At 45.4% G+C, this 20614-nt stretch overlaps 1 protein-coding gene across 2 annotated transcripts in view; it reads right to left on the reverse strand.

Annotated features, from left to right (window-relative positions):
- WWC1 (WW and C2 domain containing 1) overlaps positions 1-20614 on the reverse strand; it is a 147334-nt gene that overhangs the window by 54653 nt on the left and 72067 nt on the right. For both annotated transcript variants that reach the window (XM_028102739.2, XM_088023678.1), the window contains exons 3-5: positions 13374-13577; positions 3223-3299; positions 1832-1911 (exon numbers count right to left, since the gene is read on the reverse strand). In XM_028102739.2, the coding sequence (XP_027958540.1) occupies positions 1832-1911; positions 3223-3299; positions 13374-13577 (361 nt within the window). The remainder of the gene's footprint in view (positions 1-1831; positions 1912-3222; positions 3300-13373; positions 13578-20614) is intronic.

Consider the following 20614-nt stretch of genomic DNA (forward strand, 5'->3'; position numbering starts at 1 on the left):
AAAAAGCAGATGCCTTCCTCTGCACTGAACATGGAGCCGGCTTCGGGTAGGGAGCGTGGGCGGTCAGGGCTGCCATGAGTCTTATCTGGGCCTGATATCAAACATCAGTTGGGTGGAGGGAGGAGGGAAAAAAAAAAGGAGGCTTGTCTTTGGGGTTTCAGCGTCAGCTTACCAAAGAACAAGGATTCTCAATGCTGCTACAGGGTGACAAAGTGGTAAAACAGGTTTGTGGTAGCTCAGAGAATAATGGGAAATGTTCTAACCAGAAGCTCCTGAGGACTGCAGGAAGCGGGAGGAGGGGAGGGCCCCTGTGGTAAGATGACGTGGGAGTGAGTAACCTTTAAACTATGTGTTCAGAATCTGGAGGGCTCATGAGGTTATTTGCTTTATAGATCACAAATAGGACTTTTCTAAACTCATATTCCTGCTCTTGACTGTCACAGGCATAGGGATATGTACATATATTAATAACACATGCATCTATATAAGCACACATACATAAAACCGTATTTTATAACAATTTATAATACAAACAAAGCATTATACACAATCTATACTTTCTTAAACCTTGTGTGGTGGGGGGTTCATGGTAGCTCCTCCCCAGGCAGTGGGGGCTTGGAGGATGGGAAGATGTGAGTAAGACCCAATCAACCCCTGAGAGTGGTCGGGGTGGATCTGAGGTTCAGAGGCTGAGGAAAAGGTATAGGCAGAGAGAGAGACAGAAAAGGCAAGTGACTAGAGAAGCAGCTGTCTGTAGAGATGTGGCCTCCTGGGGAATCTAAGAGAGATGTCCCTTAGAACAGAGAAATCGACTGGCTGCTCTCCCTGGGGCTTCCAAGAGGGCTCCAGACACCTCTGCAATGACTGTACACTGAGTCCATCAAATACACCGAACGTGACTCAATGCATAAGTGTTCGTTGCATGTGTGACTATTCATAACGATAAGCTAATGCTTCCTGAGCACTTACTATGTGACTCGGTTTCCTCACCTATAAAGCGGAGTTAGCTAAGAGAACGTTCCTTATAGAGTAGCAATGAGGATCAAATGAGGTCACCCAGGCAGAAACAATGATTAAGTGCTTCCCGGCAGAGAAACTGCTCAGCGAATCTTAGCTAGTATAATGATAATAGCAATCAACGCACCTGCTCCAAAGAAACAATAGAGCATGGCACCGTGCATGCTCGTCTAGTGATCCGTGTGTCGTGGAAGAGAGCCTCGTTCCTTCAGTGGGGCACACTAGCTGCTCATCTTTAGGGGCCAGGGGAAAGAAGAGTTTGTTTTGTTTGCGTGTGTACCATATCCTACTGGATCTCCTGGAGAAGATGAGACAGGTGCCCAGAAATGCCCAGCACAGTACTTGTTTCTGTGACTGGCTGGTAAAACTCAACAGAACGGGACAGACTTTAATGGCTTCAGGAATTCAGAGGACAATGAGAACTCAAGGACTTCCCTTGGAGTGCCTGGGTGGCTCAGCTGGTCAAGTGCCTGCCTTCGAATCAGGTCATGATCCCCGGGTCCTGGGCTCAGGTCCTGGGATCGGGCCCCGGCATCATGCTCCCTGAGCAGGTAGTCTGCTTCTCCCTCTGCCCCTCCCCCTGCTCATGCTTGCGCACTCTCTCTGAAATAAATAAAATCTTCAGAAAAAAAGTATGAAATGATTCCCCTTTTCTCTTTCTACACCTCAACCTTGGGTGACAGGATCTTCAGTAAATACCAGTGGACTAGAACTGGAATTGAAGGATTAGAGTGGCCTTACAGGAGAGAGAGACATAGGGGCAGGAAGGGGAGTATGGAACATCCCCATGCTCTGCACGACAGAGTGGACTTACTTCTTCAGGGTCTGAAAGCCACGCTCTTTGAACTGCAGCTCTTGCTGGAGGTGAACCATCTCTCTCTTGAGCTTGTTGACCTGGATGGCAGAAGACCACAGATGGGGCTAGATCAGTGGTTGATGGAACCACGGGCTGCCTTCTCCTCTAAGGGGAACCCAGAGCCCCCCACAGCCCCTGCATAATGATATCCCTTGGGCCACATGGTCCTAACACCTTCCCCTCACTGATGTTGCCTTGGTCTCTGCAGCTGCTCGTGCAGTCAGCATCCCAGCCCGGCTGTCCTGCAGGTCATCCTGGGTCAGCCCTCACTTGAGGGAAATAGGAAGTGGACAGGTGCTAGCTGCCCTGAGATAGAGCTTAGCCTTCCCACTGCCTAGCTGGGTGACCTCTCTCAAGCCACCTCGCCTCTCTGAGCCTCCCTTCCCTATTCAGACAGAAGAGAAACATGGTCATTCGCAGGGCTGTGCATCACTTAAAGCAGGCAATGGGTATGGGAGTGCGGTAGGCAAGACACGGCTCACGGAGCCAGATTTGACCTGCGGGAATGCTTTGTTTGGCTTGCAGTTATTAAATCAAAAAAGTTCATTGCTAATAATGAAATATTGAGAGATCTCCTATAATAAGCCTAAGTATAGTTGTTTTCTTAAAATTAGAAGATCTGCTGACACTGAGCCCTCATTCCAGTATGGCCCCAAGAGGGGAGGGATAAAATTCAACGACCCCTTTAGACAGGGCACAGCTCTCTAGGATGCTCACTTCCCACCACTCCCTCCTGCTTCACCCCAAGCCCACTGCCCCCTTTTACGTTTTCTTGCAGGTATCTGAATTTGGAGAACCTACTTGAAGTGTAACTGAAACAGTGTTCAAAATACTGGCTTTACCTCGAGCAAGTCCCTTAACTGCTGTGCCTTAGTTCCACATCAGGACAACGGGGTTCCTATTTATCCCCAAGAAGTCAGGAAGGAATTATCGTGACGTAGTTAAATCAGACGATGGAGAACAAGCAACAGCTAGGAAGACAGCGCATGATGTGAAGCACTGTGGAGGCAGCCTGAGTCCTTGTGACCCTGGGCAAGTTCCTCAGCTCCCCTCAGCTCGTGTGTGCTCATCTTTAAAGTCCAGACACTGACAACAGCTGCTTCACGGGCTTGCTTCGAGAACACGAGACAGGAAGCACTGAGCGCTGCGCCGGGGATGCCGTGAAATGGCAGCGGCGGTTGCCATCACAATTGCTATGACAACTGCCACCCCCACTATTATTTGGGATCCTGGCAGTCGGCAGTGGCCGCCACTGCCTGGTGGAAGCACCTGCTCTGGGCTTGTGGGCGGGAAGGGGCCCGTGGCTGCTGCCGTGACCCCCTTCCACGGGACATGCAAAGGGGCCCTACCCGGGATTTCGCGGTGGCAATTTCAGCTTTCAGGATCTCAGGGTCATACTTGGAGCTGGATGATGAACCCGACACCACTGCAACGAGAAAGGGAAAAAAAAACAAAAACAAGAAACAAAAAACAACAGTTCTGTAGGAGAAACACATTTTGATAAAGATGGCTTGTTTGGCCATCTACATAAACCCAGAAAGGAATGACTAAGAGTGAACCACCTAAGTGTCCAACAAGGGGGGATCTGCTAGATAAATAGGGTGCATAGTTAAATGAGGACAATACGACTTAATGTGATTTAAAATGATGGTGCAGGGGCGCCTGGGTGGCTCAGATGGTTAAGCATCCGCCTTCAGCTCAGGTCATGATCCCAGGGTCCTGGGATCGAGTCTTGTGTCGGGCTCCCTGCTCAGCAGGGAGCCTGCTTCTCCCTCTGTCCTTCCCCCCTCCCTTCACACACTCTCTATCTCAAATAAATAAGTAAAATCTTAAAAAAAAATAAAATAAAATGATGGTGCAGAGAAATCCTGAACAAGGGAAAATGTCCAGAATGTGCTGCTACCTGAAAACAATAGTGTACAAAAAACTATAAAGAAAGTTACTTAAATTTGGAAAATACACAGTCAACACATACCCACGCATATGCATCTAAAAAAAAGCACCGAAAGAAATATACCAAAAAGGTAACATTGATATCTACTAGAGATGTAGATGATGAATAATATTTTCATCTTTGTATCTTTCTTTTCTACATTTTCTAAGATGAACGTATTTTTATAATCAGAAAAAAATTACTAAAAATATTATTTATCATACTTTACAATACTAATGTATATTTTTAAGGGAAAATAAATTACTCATAATCCCATCACCCCATACAATAATCTTTTCTCACAAGTTACTTTCCACTGCTTATCCACAGTTCTTTTTTTAAAAATTTTTTATTTTATTTATTTGAGATAGCAAGAACATGAGCAGGGGGGGAGGGGCAGAGGGAGAGGAAGAATGAGAAGCAGGCTCCTCGCTGAGCAGGGAGCCCAACGTGAGACTCGATCCCAGGACCCTGGGATCATGACCTGAACCGAAGGCTGACACTTAACCGACTGAAGACCACCCAGGCGCTCTGGGTATCTACAGTTCTATTATGTAGTTGTAATCTTACTGCACTTTCTAAAAAATTTAAAATAGTATTTACGTCTTGAAAAGGTATCTTAAGATTTACAAAAATGAGCACAACAGAGTAAAATATATTTAAAGTAAGGAAAATGAGACAAAGGAAATCCAAGAATGAGGAAGCACACCCACAGGTGTGAGGTTAGTTAGGGCTCAGGCAAACATGGAAGGTCCCAATCCCTTACCAGGTGCCACAGCCTGGCTCTGAGCTTCCTAACTGGTGATGTGAAGAGGGAAAGGGGCCAGATGTAACAGTCATGGTGCCCTTAATGCAAACACAACCTCACTGTTCAGGGAAAGGAGAGGCATTCTTGGTATGGAGGCTAGAGAAGAGTTTCTCCCGTGGGGCCTTAATCCCACCATACGTTCAATTCCATTCTCCCCCACCTTTCCACCTACTGTCCCCTGGACACTGTGTGTGCACAGCGAGATCACCTGCTGGGGCCTAGAGTTTTCTGAGGATAGAAACTGGTGGCAATTTCCAGAGTCCAAAGGTAGAAGTGACAGTTGCGAAGGGGATGCTGCTCTTTGGATTTGGTTAAAATACTGGAACGGATCTTCTGATCACGCACGAGGAAAGTTAAAATATAACACTGGAAAGTTCAGGAGAAGGGAAATAAAAGTGTTCTGCATAATCAAAGAAAAGATGTTCTGCACCAAAGGCAGTGTTGCATTTCTGCGCAGTTTACAGTGATGATGATGACGAACAGGAGGAGGAGGTGGAGGCTGGGTTTTACTACAAGAGATGGGTGGCAGGGACACCTGGAGGGGGGGGGGGGGCTTGTGGTCCTCCTGGTGAGCATGGAACAGAGACTTCAGATACAGATTTTTGTTTCCAACTGGAAGCTTTCAAGTCTTGCATTCTCATTCCTCTGGTGTTTGCTGGACTTCGGGATTTCAGGGTGGGACTTGGCTGGGTACATAGCTGGTGGCAGTGCTTTAAGCCATATTCCCCAGACAGGCACTTTTCAACAAAATTTTAAGGTTGTTAATATCTGTTACCCACTGATCAATTGTAAAAACACGGTGAAGAGAGTCACTGGTGAGGAAGATGGGGATAGCTCAAGAAGGAGGGTGTCCGTTCTGTGAGCATCCCATCCTGCCAGCCACTCTGCTATCAGGCTGTGCCGCTGGCCTGGGGTTGACACTTCAGGGAACTATAAAGGTGAGCACGGAAGCAGCAGCATGGGGAGAACCCTTGAAAAATTGCAAGACCTCACCCTACCAGGGAGAGCATGGAGGTGGGGACCAGCAATGCCACCCAGAGCTGGAGGTGGTCCTAGGGCATGCTCAAAAATCTTGGAGGGAAGGGAACCCAAAAAGAACAGACTCCTACCAACTGGGCCACTGGGGGCTTGAATTCTTATGCTCTGGGGTAGCACTGCGAAATGCACTATCTGTACCCCAAAGCTGCTGAAATGGGATGTGGCCTGTTACTATTTTTTAAGTAAACATTTTATCGAACTAAAAAATACACATGGAAAGGTGCACAAATCATGTGTGCAGCTTGATGAATTTTCACCAAAGAAACACACTCGAGCTCTTTCTGCCCACGGGTCCTTGTCCCTGTGCTTTAATAAAACCACCTTTTTGCACCGATGGGCGGCGGGGGGCGGGGGGGAGGCCACACACTCAACTAATCAGCACTGCAATCAAGAAACAGGTCATCAACCTCCCTCCCCTTGGACCCTTATCCCTTCACTATTCCTCCAACAAAGGAATTTTACATTCAAACTGGACCTTAAAGGCTGACTTTAAGTGCCTACCTTTTTATCATTTTTAACTGTTAAGCTTTTATTCAAGTTATATACAAACACCAATTTAACAGTCCAACACAGTACAAGGTTTTGCTCTAAAAGAACATTCCACAGGGCCCTAATCCCATATCTCACTCCCCAAAAGGGAGCCATTTCAATGTGTTCAGCTAATTTCTTGGTTATCAAAAAGCAGCAAGTTATTTTTGGTTTAGGCATTATTTACTCACTTATCTCTCCGGAGGCCAGGGATTTAGCTTCCTTCCCTTCCACAGCCCCGACACCGCACACGTGCCCCCCTCCCCGCTCCCCATCCTCACAGACAGCACCATCTCCCCATCTCTGGGAAAGCCACCTTCAGTGTTTGCATTACTTTTACTTTGTAAACACTCCTCGGGCCAGAGGCATGCAGCTGACTCCGCTTACTTTTCCTTTCCAGCACATTTTTGGGGGGTTGTTTTTCCTAGAGTTAATAATTGTCATTTTTATGCTTGCTCTCTTTCTACAAACTTCTCACAGATTCCACCTCATGCTCTGCCAGTTATCTGAGCCTCCCCTCCCAGGGTCCAGGCAGCTGGTCGGCTCCCTGCCCAGTTCCACTTTTGGGCGCTGCCTGGCCCGGGCACGTGAGCTGGTCGCTCTCTCTGCCCTGCAGTCCCCCTGAGATGCCCTCCTCACCTTGCTCCTCTTTCCTAAATACCAAGTCTTCCTCTCCTACCAGCTGTTTCAGTAGAACACCAGCAGCTGCCCAAGAAAAGGAGACCACAAAGGAAAGAAACTTTTGAAATCGTGCCTGTCTAAAAATATCATTGCTCTACCCTACAGTTGATTAAAGGTAGTTTTGCTGGATATAGAATTCTAGGTCGGAAGTGATTTTCCTTAAAAATTTGAAGGCATGACTCCATTGTCTTCCAGGTTTCCAGTGTTACTGTTGAGCTATTCTGAGTCCCAGTAATTTTTGTGTGACCTGGTTTTTCTCTCTGAAAGCTTTCAGGATCTCAGACGGCTCCATGTTTGAAGTTGCACCATGGGTATGTCTTGGTGTGAGCTGACTTTCATGCATTGTGCTCGCTGAGAGCCCTTTCAACCTAAAAACTCTCCTCCACCTGTTCTGGGAAATTTTTCTGAAATTATTTTACATGATGCTCCTTCTCCTCTGTTTCCTCTGCTTTCTCTGGAACTTTTATTACTCTGATAGATTTCCTGGCCTGGTGCTCTATTTTATTTTTCTCTCTTTCATTTTCCATCTCGTTCTATTTTTGCTCTACTTTTTAGAAGGTTTCTTCAGTTTCACCTTCCAGTCTTTGTACGGATTTTAAATTTCTGCTATTGTATTTTAATTTCTAAAGCTCTTTTGTGTTCTCTGAATGTTCCTTTCTGTAAAATGTAGCATCCTGTTCTTGTTTCATGGGTGTGTAGCTTCCCTTGAGGTTTTCTTCTTCACGCAGACTCCCTGGTCCCTCCACGCACCACCACCCCCCACCCCCAATCACCACGTGTTTGTTTTCATCTCTACTTTTCATGCCAGAGTCTTTCCTCAGATGTCTGGAATCTCAGCTGTCTGCTCACATTTAAGAGTGGGGCCCCCAAACCAGACTGGAGTGGGGTTTGTTGACTGTGGGTTACGTGGTACATGATTTGGCTGCACTGTTTCACCCAGAAACTTTTAACGTCTTCACATCTCTTTTATCTGGTCAGATTCCCCAGCCTCTGCTACTGTCCAGACTGGGCGGAAAGAGCCTGGCACCATTCTGGGGAACCAAGTGGTACATGTGAACTGAGGTCTCAAATCCTGTGTGTCCATGCTCACTTCTCACTATGTTTTTCAGTGTGATTCATCCCAGCTTTGAACTTGCCTTGTATCTCGTAGGCCAGAGATTCTTTATTCTTTTGGAAAAAAAACCCCAAAAAACTCTTCAGTCTTTAGCCAAGTTGGGGATGGGATGAACAAATTTGGGGAGGAGATCTGGTAGTCCTACATAAAACAGCTTTCATCCAATCCTCTTTATTTGAGACCCTCCTCACTTCACTTGCTCTTCCAGAGACAGCCGTGGCTTCCAATTCCCACACCTTTTGCCAGTGACCTGTGTAGACCAGGGTGCTGGTTTTCCTCGTGATTGACCCATATTCTTTCCTTGGGTCTATCAGACAGGTTATCACCTGCCCATCTAATTTCCAGCTTCCAAATCTTATAGTTGCTCTTTTTTTTTTTTCTCCAGGTTTCCCTGTCTTTGTGCATGTGTTCCTTAAAAAAAAATCTCTTATTTGATATTTACTTTGTTTTAGGAGTGAGTGAGATCAGGTGGGTGGTTCAACTGGCATTTTTAACTGCTAGGTTCCCAATGATTTCTTTTTTTTTTTTAAAGATTTTATTTATTTATTTGAGAGAGAGAGAATGAGAGAGAGACCACGAGAGAGGAGAGATCAGAGGGAGAAGCAGACTCCCCGCTGAGCACGGAGCTCAATGCAGGACTCCAGGATCATGACCTGAGCCGAAGGCAGTTGCTTAACCAACTGAGCCACCCAGGCGCCCTCCCAGTGATTTCTTTTTCACATGGGAGACCAAGGCCTAGAGAGAGGAAGGAACATGATGAGGTCCCAAAGAACCCAGTTCTCCTGAGTTGTCATCTTTCAGAGGACAGGAGGACCCAAATGTAACACAAGGACCTTAGAATTTGACTGGCTGATTTGTATTAAGAGAAGTGTTTTTGCGGTCAGATCCTCCTGGGTATAAAGGCTAGCTCTGCCACTTTTTAGCAGGGTGACCTTGGAGAAGCTCCTTTCCCTTTCTGGGCCTCAGTTTTCTGATCTGTAAAATGGGAATGACAGTATCTTGTAAGATTGTTTGGAGGGGGAAGGTTACTTTAAATAACATATGTGGAGTGCACATCATATTGTCCTGGAGGAATATAACAGGTGCACATTCAATGTTAGTTCTCTTCTCCTTCTCCATGGAGCCAGAGACTGCACCAGAGGTGACAACAAAGTCTCCATCCCCAGGGCAGGGTCCCACCTGTGGCCAGGCCCCACTGCAGCCAAGGCCAGGTGGCAAAACTCTCACAAGCCTGGGCAGGCCATCTGAATTAGAAGCAAGGCATGTGATCCCAACCAGTCTATCAACATGTTGCAGAGCTTGACTTGGAAGGCAGACCTGGCTTGTAAAACCCAAAGAAAATCATGAGACTTTAACTGGGATGCTTAGGCTGGGGACACCCCAACTCCTGGCTGGTTTGGATCTCAGATCTAGTTACCGGAGATGGCCCTAGTCACTTCAGATGGAAGTTCTTTAACATCCAAATCAGTGGTGCCTTTGGACTTGTTGGAGCTCTCTTGGGAACATCCAAGAGTTATATGACAGGACTGCATCATTGCTTCCTACCACTGATCATGTATTTATCTAATTGGTTAAAATAAGAATAAACAGATCTATTAAAATCTTATGTCCTTTCAATGCCAATGAATTAATGATGTCAAATAATTGTTATTATTTACTGAGAGCTTAAGAATATCACAAGTATTATTCCAAGTACTATAATAACTGTTAATGAATTTAAGCTCCATAACACCTCAATGAAGGTGATACCATTATTATGTCAATTTTATAGATGAAGAATTTGAGGCAGAGAGAAGTGGCATAACTTGGGCAAGGTTACACGGCTAATAAGTTGCATATCCTGGATCTGAGTCCAGGCAGTCCAGCCCTAGAGTCCACACTCTCAAAATATTACGTGAAGTATTTCCTGCCAAGAATACTGAACCATTAACATGTTCTGAAGGTACTGTTTTACCTACACCATTGGTTTTAGACTCAGGGAATTCTGCACCCCTCTAGAGTACATTTGGCAATGTCTGGAGATATTTTTGGTTGTTACAACCTGGGATGGAGGGGTACCACTAGCACCTAGTGGGTAGAGACCAGAAGTGCTGCTAAACATCCTACAATACACAGGACAGCTCCTACAGTGAAGATTTATCTGGCCCCAAATGTCAACCATATGGAGGTTGAGAAACTCTTGACATGGACCCAGGAGAGGAGGGGACTATTAACATTTCATATTTAAATGGAAGGAATCTCAGATGTAAAGAGATGTGAAGCATGTTCCCCAAGAAGACACAGTTAACAGTGGAATGGAGATTCAAACCCAAGCCCTCTGACTTCAGAGTCCAACAACTGCCATCTCCCACCGCCAGGCTTCTCTGTGGGAATGCATAATTCCTGCCCATTTGGCTCTTTTCCCCAACCTGACCTTTTATTTTGGAAACTATAGGTACAGAGAATTTGAAAGAATAATATAATATTAATATGTCCTCCTCTACCTAGGTCCACCAATTTTTAACATTTTCCCACATTTGTTCTATCCATCCTTCTGTCCACTCCAATTCTCTCAGTGGGACACCTGGTCTGGAGCAAGCCCTCAACAAATGATTACTGAAAATGGTGACCAAAAATGAAAGCCTATCCTATATTCAAAGCCACCAACGTGTCATCGGCAGCTACTGATCAGCTCCCTTACACTGATGGCATAGTTGTTTCTTTTTGTTCCTGCTTTTTTTTAAATGAAGCTGCAGACAGGATGCCACATGCATGTCTTCGGAACAAGGACATTCTCCTACATAGCCACAACATGATGATCACACGTAAGATAATCTTCCAAATGCCCGAGGATGTCTTTTATGGCTGCTTCCCACCCTCCACCCCAATCCAGGGTCTAATCAGGATGCAGACATTTAATTTAGTTTATGCCTCCATAGCTTCCCCCCCCCAAGTCTAGAATAGTTTCCCCTCTTTCCAGTTTTTCAGCGCCCCCCACCCCAAAGAGTCCAGGCTGATCATCCTGTAGGATAGTCCACATTATGGATCTGTCTGGCTGTGTCTTGATGATTTGATTGATGGTAACATTTTTGTCAAGAAGCCTCCATGATGTTCTTACTGCACCACATCAGAAGGCACGCGATACCAGTTCGTCTCCTCATGGTGAGGCTATTTTACACCTGTGTAAGGTGGTGGTTGCAGCGATCTCCCATGCGAAAATACACGTTACCCTCTCAAAGTAGTAAATGGTTTGTGGGGTGATAATTTGGGTCCATGTAAAAAGCATCCTGTCCCCCAAAATAAGAAGTTTTGTTTTTATACACACTTGTCACTTTTCAGAGAGGAAGAGGACTTCAGAGAGAAAAAAAATGACCCTACCCACCTCTTCAAACCTGCGTTTCAGTGGGGACAACAGTATCTCCCTGCCAGGGCTGTGGCATGGATCATGCTATAGACTGAATTCTGTCCCCCGTCCTCTCCCCACCCCCATTCATATGTTGAAGCCCCAACCCCCAACGGGATGGTGTTTGAAGATGGGCCTTTGGGAGGTGGTTGGGTTTAGATGAGGTCACCAGGGTGGGGCTTTCATGATGGGTTAGTGACTGTACAAGAGACATGAGACAGCATGCTGTCTCTGTCTCTCTGCTATGTGATGACACAGTTAGAAGACAGCCATCTGCCACCAGAACCAGACCATGCCGACACCCTGATCCTGGACTGCACGTCTCCAAAACTATGGGAAAATACATTTCTGTTGTTTAAGCCACCTAGTCTATGAGATTTTGTTATGGCAGCCTGAGCTGCCTAAAACAGATCAAGTGCTAAAACACTCAGGACAGTCTCTCAGACATTACTGGACCTAGAAAAAGCGAATGAGTATAATACAGTTCTCTTCCATCATCTGAGATGCTGGAGGTTTGCTTGAGTCGCCAAGGAAAAGGGCAAGGCTGGGACCGTGAGTAATTGGGGAAGTTTTGTGCCCCCCTGGTGCACTGAGCTCCTCAGAGCGAGGGCTTCGCACAGGAGAAGTGTCCAGGGACTCAGCCAAGCAATGGCCACCATAACAGCATGACCTACTGCTGGCCCCTGGCCCACAGTGAGAATGCTGGAGGGACAGACGGGCTGGGCTTGCAACTTACTGCTACCTCTTGCCAGTTCTAAGACCCTGGGCGTGTCACCGATCCCTCTAACCTGTTTCCTTATCTATGACAGGGGATACTAACTGTGCTTGCCCACAGGGTTGTTAGGAGGATTCAATGAAACAGCATGTTCGTCCCGACACATTCTAAACGCCCAATAAACATGGGGGAGGACTGGATATTAGAAATAGTGGTAAAAGACAAAAAACACAGAGGAACAGGGGTGTGGGCTCCTGAGCAGATACCGTTCTGCACTGCACCGGGAACGAAGGACTGGGTGCCCCGCATGCCTGTTCTCCTGGAGACACCAGCGTGAACTAGGGAGACAGGAGCCCCGCCCTTATGGAGTTAATATGCCAGCGCAGGGAACACAGACAGACCTGTAAGCGGATGTCTTGGGACACACGCTACGAAGAAAATAAACAGAGAGCCCTGACAGAGGCTACCACTGGGGAAGGGGGTCTGTGGATAGAGTTGTCAGAAGTGAGCCTCTCAGATGAGAGGAAGAATGAGACAGGAAGGGTAAGAGGCAGCCAGCTGTGCAAATGGACAGACAGAAGAGCATTCTAAGCAGGGGTGCAGCAAGAGCAAAAGCCCCGAGGCGGAAAGGTGCAGGGCAGGCTACAGGAGCTGAGTGGGGGGCCCTGGAGCCCGGTGAAGGAGACTGAGGGGCAGGGAGTGGCCGCAGGGGACGAGGTGGGGGCGGCCGGCAGGGGCCTGATCACAAAGGGCAGTGGAGGCCATGGAAGGAACGACAGGAAGGTTTGTTTTTTTTTTTTTTTAAATTGTGGTAAAATATACATAACATAAAGCTCACCACTTTAATCATTTTTAAATGTCCAGTTCAGGCGCATTGAGTACATTTATATTGTTGTGTAACCATCACCACCAACCATCTCCAGAACTTTTTCATCTTCCCAACTTGAAACTCCATCCATTAAGGATAAACTCCCTACTCCCCACACCCCCTAGCCTTTGAAGGTCTTTCAATGAGATCTGTCAGCCAACGGGTAGTCGGGTAGTTGGAGACGACTGCGAATGAATGAAAGGAATGGAATGAAAATGGTGCATGAATCACTGCAAGGCACAAGCAGGAGCAGGAGCAGGAGCAGGAAAGGCATCGGGGAGGATGGTGGTTTGCACGAGAAGCGGAGATGGAAGGAAACAGGCAGATGTGAGAAGCACTGAGAGGCAAGCCAGGCAGGACCTTCTCCCGAGCGCGGCCATTCCCTTCTCCCTGCAGAGGTGCTGGTGGGGCACGGGCAGTGGGAGGTACTCACAGCTGACCTGGGAGCCCAGCTTGTGCTCCCAGACGGCATGCAGCTGCTGATACTCCTGCTGCGCAAGCTCCAGGCGCTGCCGCTTCACCTGGTAGATCTCCTTCTGCGCGCTCAAGGCCTCCTGGGCCACCACCAGGTAATCCTTCAGCATGTGCTCCTGCTCCTGCCGCCATTGTACCCGGGGGTCCTCGATCTGAGTGGTTTCTGGAACAGACCCCAGACACCCTTGGTCAGTACCTCACAAATGTCTTGTTGGGTCGGTGGCCTGTGGAATCCACTACCAGAAATCAGAAAACGTGGTAAATAGAAAATCACGATAGAAGCGGATGGGTTCAACTTACCTATTAAATCCACTTGGATTAAACAAACAAACACGAAATAAACCAGAATCAGTTTCCATACCCAAAGGACCAGGTTTGAGTTCTAATCTAGACAGAGGCTCAAAAGGACACTTGAGGTGCTTAAGGTCAGCTGTCTTGGTCGAGTAAAGAAAAATTAATCATATTTTAGAGGCTATGAAAAAAATAGGGACCTCATTCCCTGGTGGAAATGTAAATTAGAATAGACTTAGAAGAGGACTGACTATGCAAATTAAGAGCCTTAAAATGTGAACACCCTTTGATCCATAATTCCCCCATAGTAATTTATTATTAAATGTAATAAAGTAGTCAGGCCAAGATGCATTTGTACCACATCAGGATAATAATAATAATGATGATGATGAAAATAATAACTAGCACTTATTTCATGTTTACTGTATGCCAAGCACTGTTCTAACGACTTTACATCTCTTTACCCCTTCGATCCTTACACTAACCCTAAGGAGCAGATTCCATTATGACCCCCACTACTCAAAAGAGAAAATCTAGACACAGGTCAAATAACTTGCTCAAGGTCACATGGAAAAGAACTGGCCAAATAGGCTTGCTGCATTTTACACAATACACTGCCATAGCCACTAAAAATAGTGTCTTCAAAGAAATATGGGTGAAGTGGAAAGGGGCCTATGACATGCAAGTGGAAGAGTGGGGGCAAAACTGCATAAAGAATTTTGTGATTATTCACAGATCTGTACTTCTGAAACAAATAATGCAATATATGTTAAGAAAAAAAAAAGAAGAAGATAGCAGGAGGGGAAGAATGAAGGGGAATAAGTCGGAGGGGGAGACGAACCATGAGAGACGATGGACTCTGAAAAACAAACTGAGGGTTCTAGAGGGGAGGGGGGTGTGGGGATGGGTTAGCCTGGTGATGGGTATTAAAGAGGGCACATTCTGCATGGAGCACTGGGTGTTATGCACAACCAATGAATCATGGAACACTACATCAAAAACTAATGATGTAATGTATGGTGATTAACATAACAATAAAAAATTAAAAGGAAAAGAATTTTGTGATTATTGAAATAATATGTACATCCTCAAAAAGATTAGGAGAGAACTTAGCACGTTATCGACGGTAGATATGTCTGGGTAGTAGGATATTTTTTCTTCATTCTTTTTTGAAAAAAAAGATGATGTATATAGTAAATACGTACAGTGATCATTTGAAAAAGTCAAAACACTGAAAGATAGACGTTTAAAAAAATGGACAGCTGGCAGCTGAGCAGACACGGAAGAGGTCAAATCAATGTCAAAGAATCGATGCCCATCAACTGCCAACCCTCCAGCCATCTCCCAGGTGGTGGGTGGGGTTCAGGGGCGACTGACACACCAGAAACTGTACCATCACGGCCATGTGGTGAATCCAGCCAGTAGACAGGTTTTGCTTAACCCAAAGTGTTTTATTAATTGTGAGTCGGTTACTAGTATGTAAAAATAGGAAGATTTACACAGTAGAATCCTGATCTCTGGTTTCTCAGAAGATCTGGCCACGCTGAGTCTACAGCTGGCCACAGACCCGTGCCCTCCATTGGTCTGCTGGTCTGCTTCATTCATTCGTGTCATGGATCTGACTCCTGGGGAATTTGAGTTTGTGCCGCCTTTCGTAGGCCCTCTAGCTCTCATTCCTCGTGTGTAGGCCCAAATGAGCATCTCCAGTGAAAGCAAGAGGGATAGGGAGCATGATCACAGAAGCAGCAGGGCGGGGGCGCCTGGGGGGCTCAGCCAGTTAAGCGACTGACTCTTGATTTCAGCTCAGGTCTGATCTTTGGTTGTAAGATAGAGCCCCACATCGGGCTCTGTGCTCAGTGCGAGTTTGCTTGAGATTCTCTCTCTCCCTCTCTGTCTGCCCCTCGCCATTTCTTGCATGCTCTCTTTCTCTCAAATGAGTACATAAATAAAATCTTAAAAAAAAAAAAAAGCAGCAGGGTCAAGTTTTCATCCCTGCCGGTAACTGCTGTGTTACAATGTGCAGGCTGCTTAACCTCTCTGAATCTACTTCTGTAATTATTAAAGGGGCTAATAGGTCCTGCCTCCCTGCTTCCTAGGGAGCTGTAAAGCACTTCTGCGCAGGTAAAGTAAACAAACGATGGTTGAGAGTAAAGCCCAAACTATTTTCTGGGACCAGTTTCTGAACTGTCCATGAACAGCAATTCCTCTAGCTCTCCCTCCTCCCTTTTTCTGGGAAAGAAAACAAGGACTGAAGATTGCTGGCGGGAGCCACAAGACTGCTTCTCATAAGAAAAGCTTTGCAACCTTTTCATCAAGAAAGGAGGAGGAACATCTGCAAGAAAAGATTAAGAAGGGGAGTATTTATAAAGCTGGGCCCCATGTTCCATCAGTAGATGTGGACTCTCTCAGAATCAGGGACTCCTGAGCGCCCCTTGAGCGCTAGCCTCAGACCACCAGCTGATAGAAGCCACAGAAAAGAAACCGCTGGTCACGGCCAGGCTGGAGATGTTTTCGAAAGTTTGTAACTTTTTAAAATTTACGTTTTTGGGAAAAAAATACTGAAAAATCCAAAAAAGGAACATCTTGCAATTCCACCACTGCAAATTTATAAAGTAAGAAGTGAGAGTTTCCACGTCTCTAATCCTACTCCTCAGAGGTAACTACTGCTAGGAGTCTCCCACACTAGGAGATATTGCCCTCTGATTACACATAAATCTGTTCATACATGTGTGTCTATATGCACTAATTTATTTTTAATGCAACATGGCCCCATGTCACATCTACTAGTCTGTAATCTGCTTTCATCTGCAAATGATATATCATGTTCATCCTTCCTTGTGGGTGCAGATTCAACTCAACTTTTTTGTTTATTCATTGTTTTTAGTTTTATTACTGTTTTTATTTATTTGTTAGTTTTTTATCTACCTCGACTACTTAAATGGTTGCATAATATTCTATAATATGGTAGTAGGCTTTATTTATGGTAGGGTGTTAGTGGTTTCCCAGACGACTATTGGGAAACATTTGGATTGTTTTCAGTTCTTTTGTTACCACAATCAATACTGCAGTGACAACTGTTAAAAAAACGTAATTTTATGAGCTTGTGTGATTAATTCTGCGGGATATATTTCTTAATAGAGGGACTACTGGGTCGGAGGGTGTATATATATATATATATTTTAATTTTAGCAGATACAACCAAATTACCTTCCAAAAGGTTGTACCAATTTTCTCACGAACAGCCTATGAAAGTGACTTTTCCCCCAGATTCTCAGCAAAACTGCTTTAAAAAAAATGTTGGTACTTCATCCAGTAATTTTGGGTCCTGGCAGTGTATTAGAGTCAGCTGAGGAGCTACAAAACCCAAAACCACAAAAAAGCCTGAACTCTGCCCCAGAACACTTACATCAGAATTTCTAGGAGGGGGACCCAGGCATTGAGAGTTGTAAAATCTTCCCCAGGTGACTGATATGCAGACATGGCTGAGAAGCCCTGACTGCAACATGAGAATCACTTGGGGAAATTTTGACACTCCTGATGCCCAGGTTTTAGATTAGAATCTCTTGGGGGTGGGAATGAGTCAATGGTGATTTGCAAAGCTCCCCAAATAATTCCAATGTGTCACCAAAGGTGAAAACCAGTCTCTAAGAGGTGCCAACACAGATGGGCTGAGCGGTCACTGAGGCTAGCAGGCAAGGCTGGCTGGTGTGATGCTGAGCTCCAGGTGGGATCACCCACCAGAGGGCTCGCTGAAACGCTGGGCCCTGGACAAGAAGCTAGGGCACACCCCGATGAACCCTCCCTCTGGTGCCCGCCCTGTGGCTGAGGCCCCACTCCTTGGAATATAAACAAATGGGAGAGACTTAATTGAAGGCTGGCTTGGTTACCATTTTTGGTGGCCCAGGCTCTCTTTTACAGTAGAAACCAACACAGATAGATGAACGCACACAGAGACAAACAACACACAACCCCACCTCAGAACACAGGTTTCAACCTGGCTGCACATTGGGATTACCCCAGAGATTGCCATTTAATTGGTCTGCAGTATGAAATGGGCATCAATATATTGCTTCAATCAACTTTACTAAGGCATAATTTAAATACAATGAAGTGCAGGCATTTGAAGTATGTAGAGTTCAATATGTTTTGACAAATGTGTACACCATAAACCACTGCTTGAATCAATGTGTAAAACATTCCCTTTACCCTAATAATCCCTGCACTCTTCCCCCCGCCCCACCTCCTCCCTCCGCTTCTGCTTTGAACTTGGTATCAATGGACCGATACAGTGTGTGCTCTCTGGGCCTCGCTTCTCGTGCTCAGCATAAGGCTTTTCAGACTCATTTATGTTGTTTCTATCAGTGACCTGTTTCTTGCTATTGCTGAATAAATATTCTATTCTTTTTTTTTTAAGATTTTATTTATTTGAGAGAGAGAGACAGAGATAGCAACAGAGAGCTGGGGGGAGAGGGAGAAGCAGGCTCCCCGCTGAGCAGGGAGCCCGATGCGGGGCTCGATCCCAGGACCCTGGGATCATGACCTGAGCTGAAGGCAGACGCTTAATGACTGAGCCACCCAGGCGCCCCGCTGAATAATATTCCATTGTGTGAATTTATCACAATTCACTTTTTGATAAACTTTTAGGTTGTTTCTAGTTTGGGATTTTTTTTTTTTTAAAGATTTTATTTATTTATTCATGAGAGACACACAGAGAGAGAGAGAGAGAGAGGCAGAGGGAGAAGCAGGCTCCCAAGGAGCAGGGAGCCCGATGCGGGACTCGATCCCAGGACCCTGGGACCATGACCTGAGCCGAAGGCAGACGCCTAACCGACCGAGCCACCCAGGCGCCCTCTAGTTTGGGATTTAAAAAAAAAAAGATGTATTTATTTGAGAGAGAGAGAGAAAGCACGCACACCCAAATGGGAGGAGGGCGCGGAAGGAGAGGGAGAGAGAATTCTTAAGTAGACTCCCCACTGAGCATGGAGCCAGATGCAGAGCTTGATCCCAGGACACTGAGTTCAAGACTTGATCTGAAATCAAGAGGCAGACGCTTAACTGAGCCACCCAGTTGCCCCTCTAGTTTGGGATTATTATGAAAAGCTTTAAGGAACAGGCATGCACAAGGCTTGGCATGGGCATCTGTTTGCATTTCTCCGAGGTAAAACTATCCAGCAGTGGAACTGCTGGGTTGTATGGTAAGCATATATTGAATTTTGTAAGAAACTGGCAAATCATTTTCCAAAATGTTTGTTCTGATCTAGATTCTCACCACTAATGTATTAGAGTTCCAGTTCCTCCACATCCTCGCCACCCACTGGCATTGTTCATCTTTTTCATTTTTGTCATTACAGTGGGTATGCAGTGGTACCTCCCTGTAGTTTTAATTTGCATTTCCCTAAGGACTGATGATGAAGGCATGCTTTTATGTGTTTATTGGCCATTTGTATGTCTTTAGTGAAGTGTCTTTTTAAATCTCTTGCTTATATTTTTTATTGGGTTGCTGGGCTTCCTGCTACTGAGTTGTAAGATATGAGTTCTTTATATATTCTTGATATGGGTCCTTTGTCAGGTATAAGTATTGTAAATATTTTTTCCTTATTTGTAGCTTGCCCTTTCAGTTTCTTAATGGTGTCTTTTGAACAACACAGGTTTAAATTCGATGAAGCTCCATTTATCGCTTTTTTCTTTTATAATAGTGTTTTTGGGGTCTTATCCAAAAAAAATCTTGGCCTACCTTAAAATCTTGAAGGTTTTTCTCCTATGTTTTCTTCTAGATCTTTTCTAGCTTTCCCTTTTGTGTTTGGGTCTATGGTCATTTTGAGTTTATTTTTATGTATGGTGTGAGGTAGGGACAGAAGTAGAGGTGTGCTTTTTTCTATGTGGGCCAGCTGTTCCAGCAACTGTTGAAAAGACTGTCCTTTAGGACACTGGGCTTTTCAAAACCTCCCAGGGAGTTCTATGGAATTGTGTTAACAGCTGTTCATCCTGAATTAGTCATACTCTGAGGGGGTGCTCCCAGGCCCACCCTCCTCCGCCGGTACTCCTCTTCCTTGAGTCCATCACACCCAAACAGGTACCTTTACACCTGGGCAAGATCTTCGACATCACCTTGTCCAGCTAATTGTTAGTTCTCCTTTTTATTAAAGCTATACATGGACACAGCTTAATCAGCAGGGTACAAACTTAGCTACATAAAACATCCTTCCCCATCCCCTTTCTCATGTCCCCTTCCCCAAAAGGCAGCTACCGCCAACAAACATTTAGCTGAGTGAGTGAAACCATGACTGAGAACCCCTTCTCTACCCTCCCTCATGCTCCAAACCTCAAACCACAAATCCATTCCACACACATTCTCCACACCTGCGGAGCTCTGCACACGTTCCACACCCCACCTCTACCCACCACACACCCACCCACGTGGCTAACACTATTGTATTCTCCAAGGGCTTTAACATCAATCGTCTTAAAAACAGCCGAACATCTGGAGAATGCCCAACCATGTTACTATGCAAATGAAAAGCAGTGAAGTAACAGTTTCAACCTATGATGAATTTATCAAAAAACAAAGAAGTGAAAACAGCCCCATACTGATCAAGGTATGAGGAAAACAGTACCCTTGCTGCCTGTGGCAATACAGATTGCTACAATTTTCTGGAAATACTTATCAACCTAGGAATATGGACAGGAAGTCTCAAAAATGTTCATAACCTTTCACTTAGTGATCCTATTTTTGGAAATATAAAGGAAATTATCACAAAGGAGAGAAGCAATATGAATAAGGAGTCTCCCTCTGGTGTTATTTATTTATTTATAACAAATACATGGAATAACACAAAAGGTCAGCAATGAGGGCAATTACAGTGCATTTGTTTTATGTGTTAACATGTATCACTACATCTGTTTGATGCA

The sequence above is a fragment of the Eumetopias jubatus genome, unplaced genomic scaffold (genome assembly GCF_037043125.1).
Source record: "Eumetopias jubatus isolate StellerSeaLion01/CBP00866 unplaced genomic scaffold, mEumJub1_p1.0 scaffold_5, whole genome shotgun sequence".
NCBI classification, from domain to species: Eukaryota; Metazoa; Chordata; class Mammalia; order Carnivora; family Otariidae; genus Eumetopias; species Eumetopias jubatus.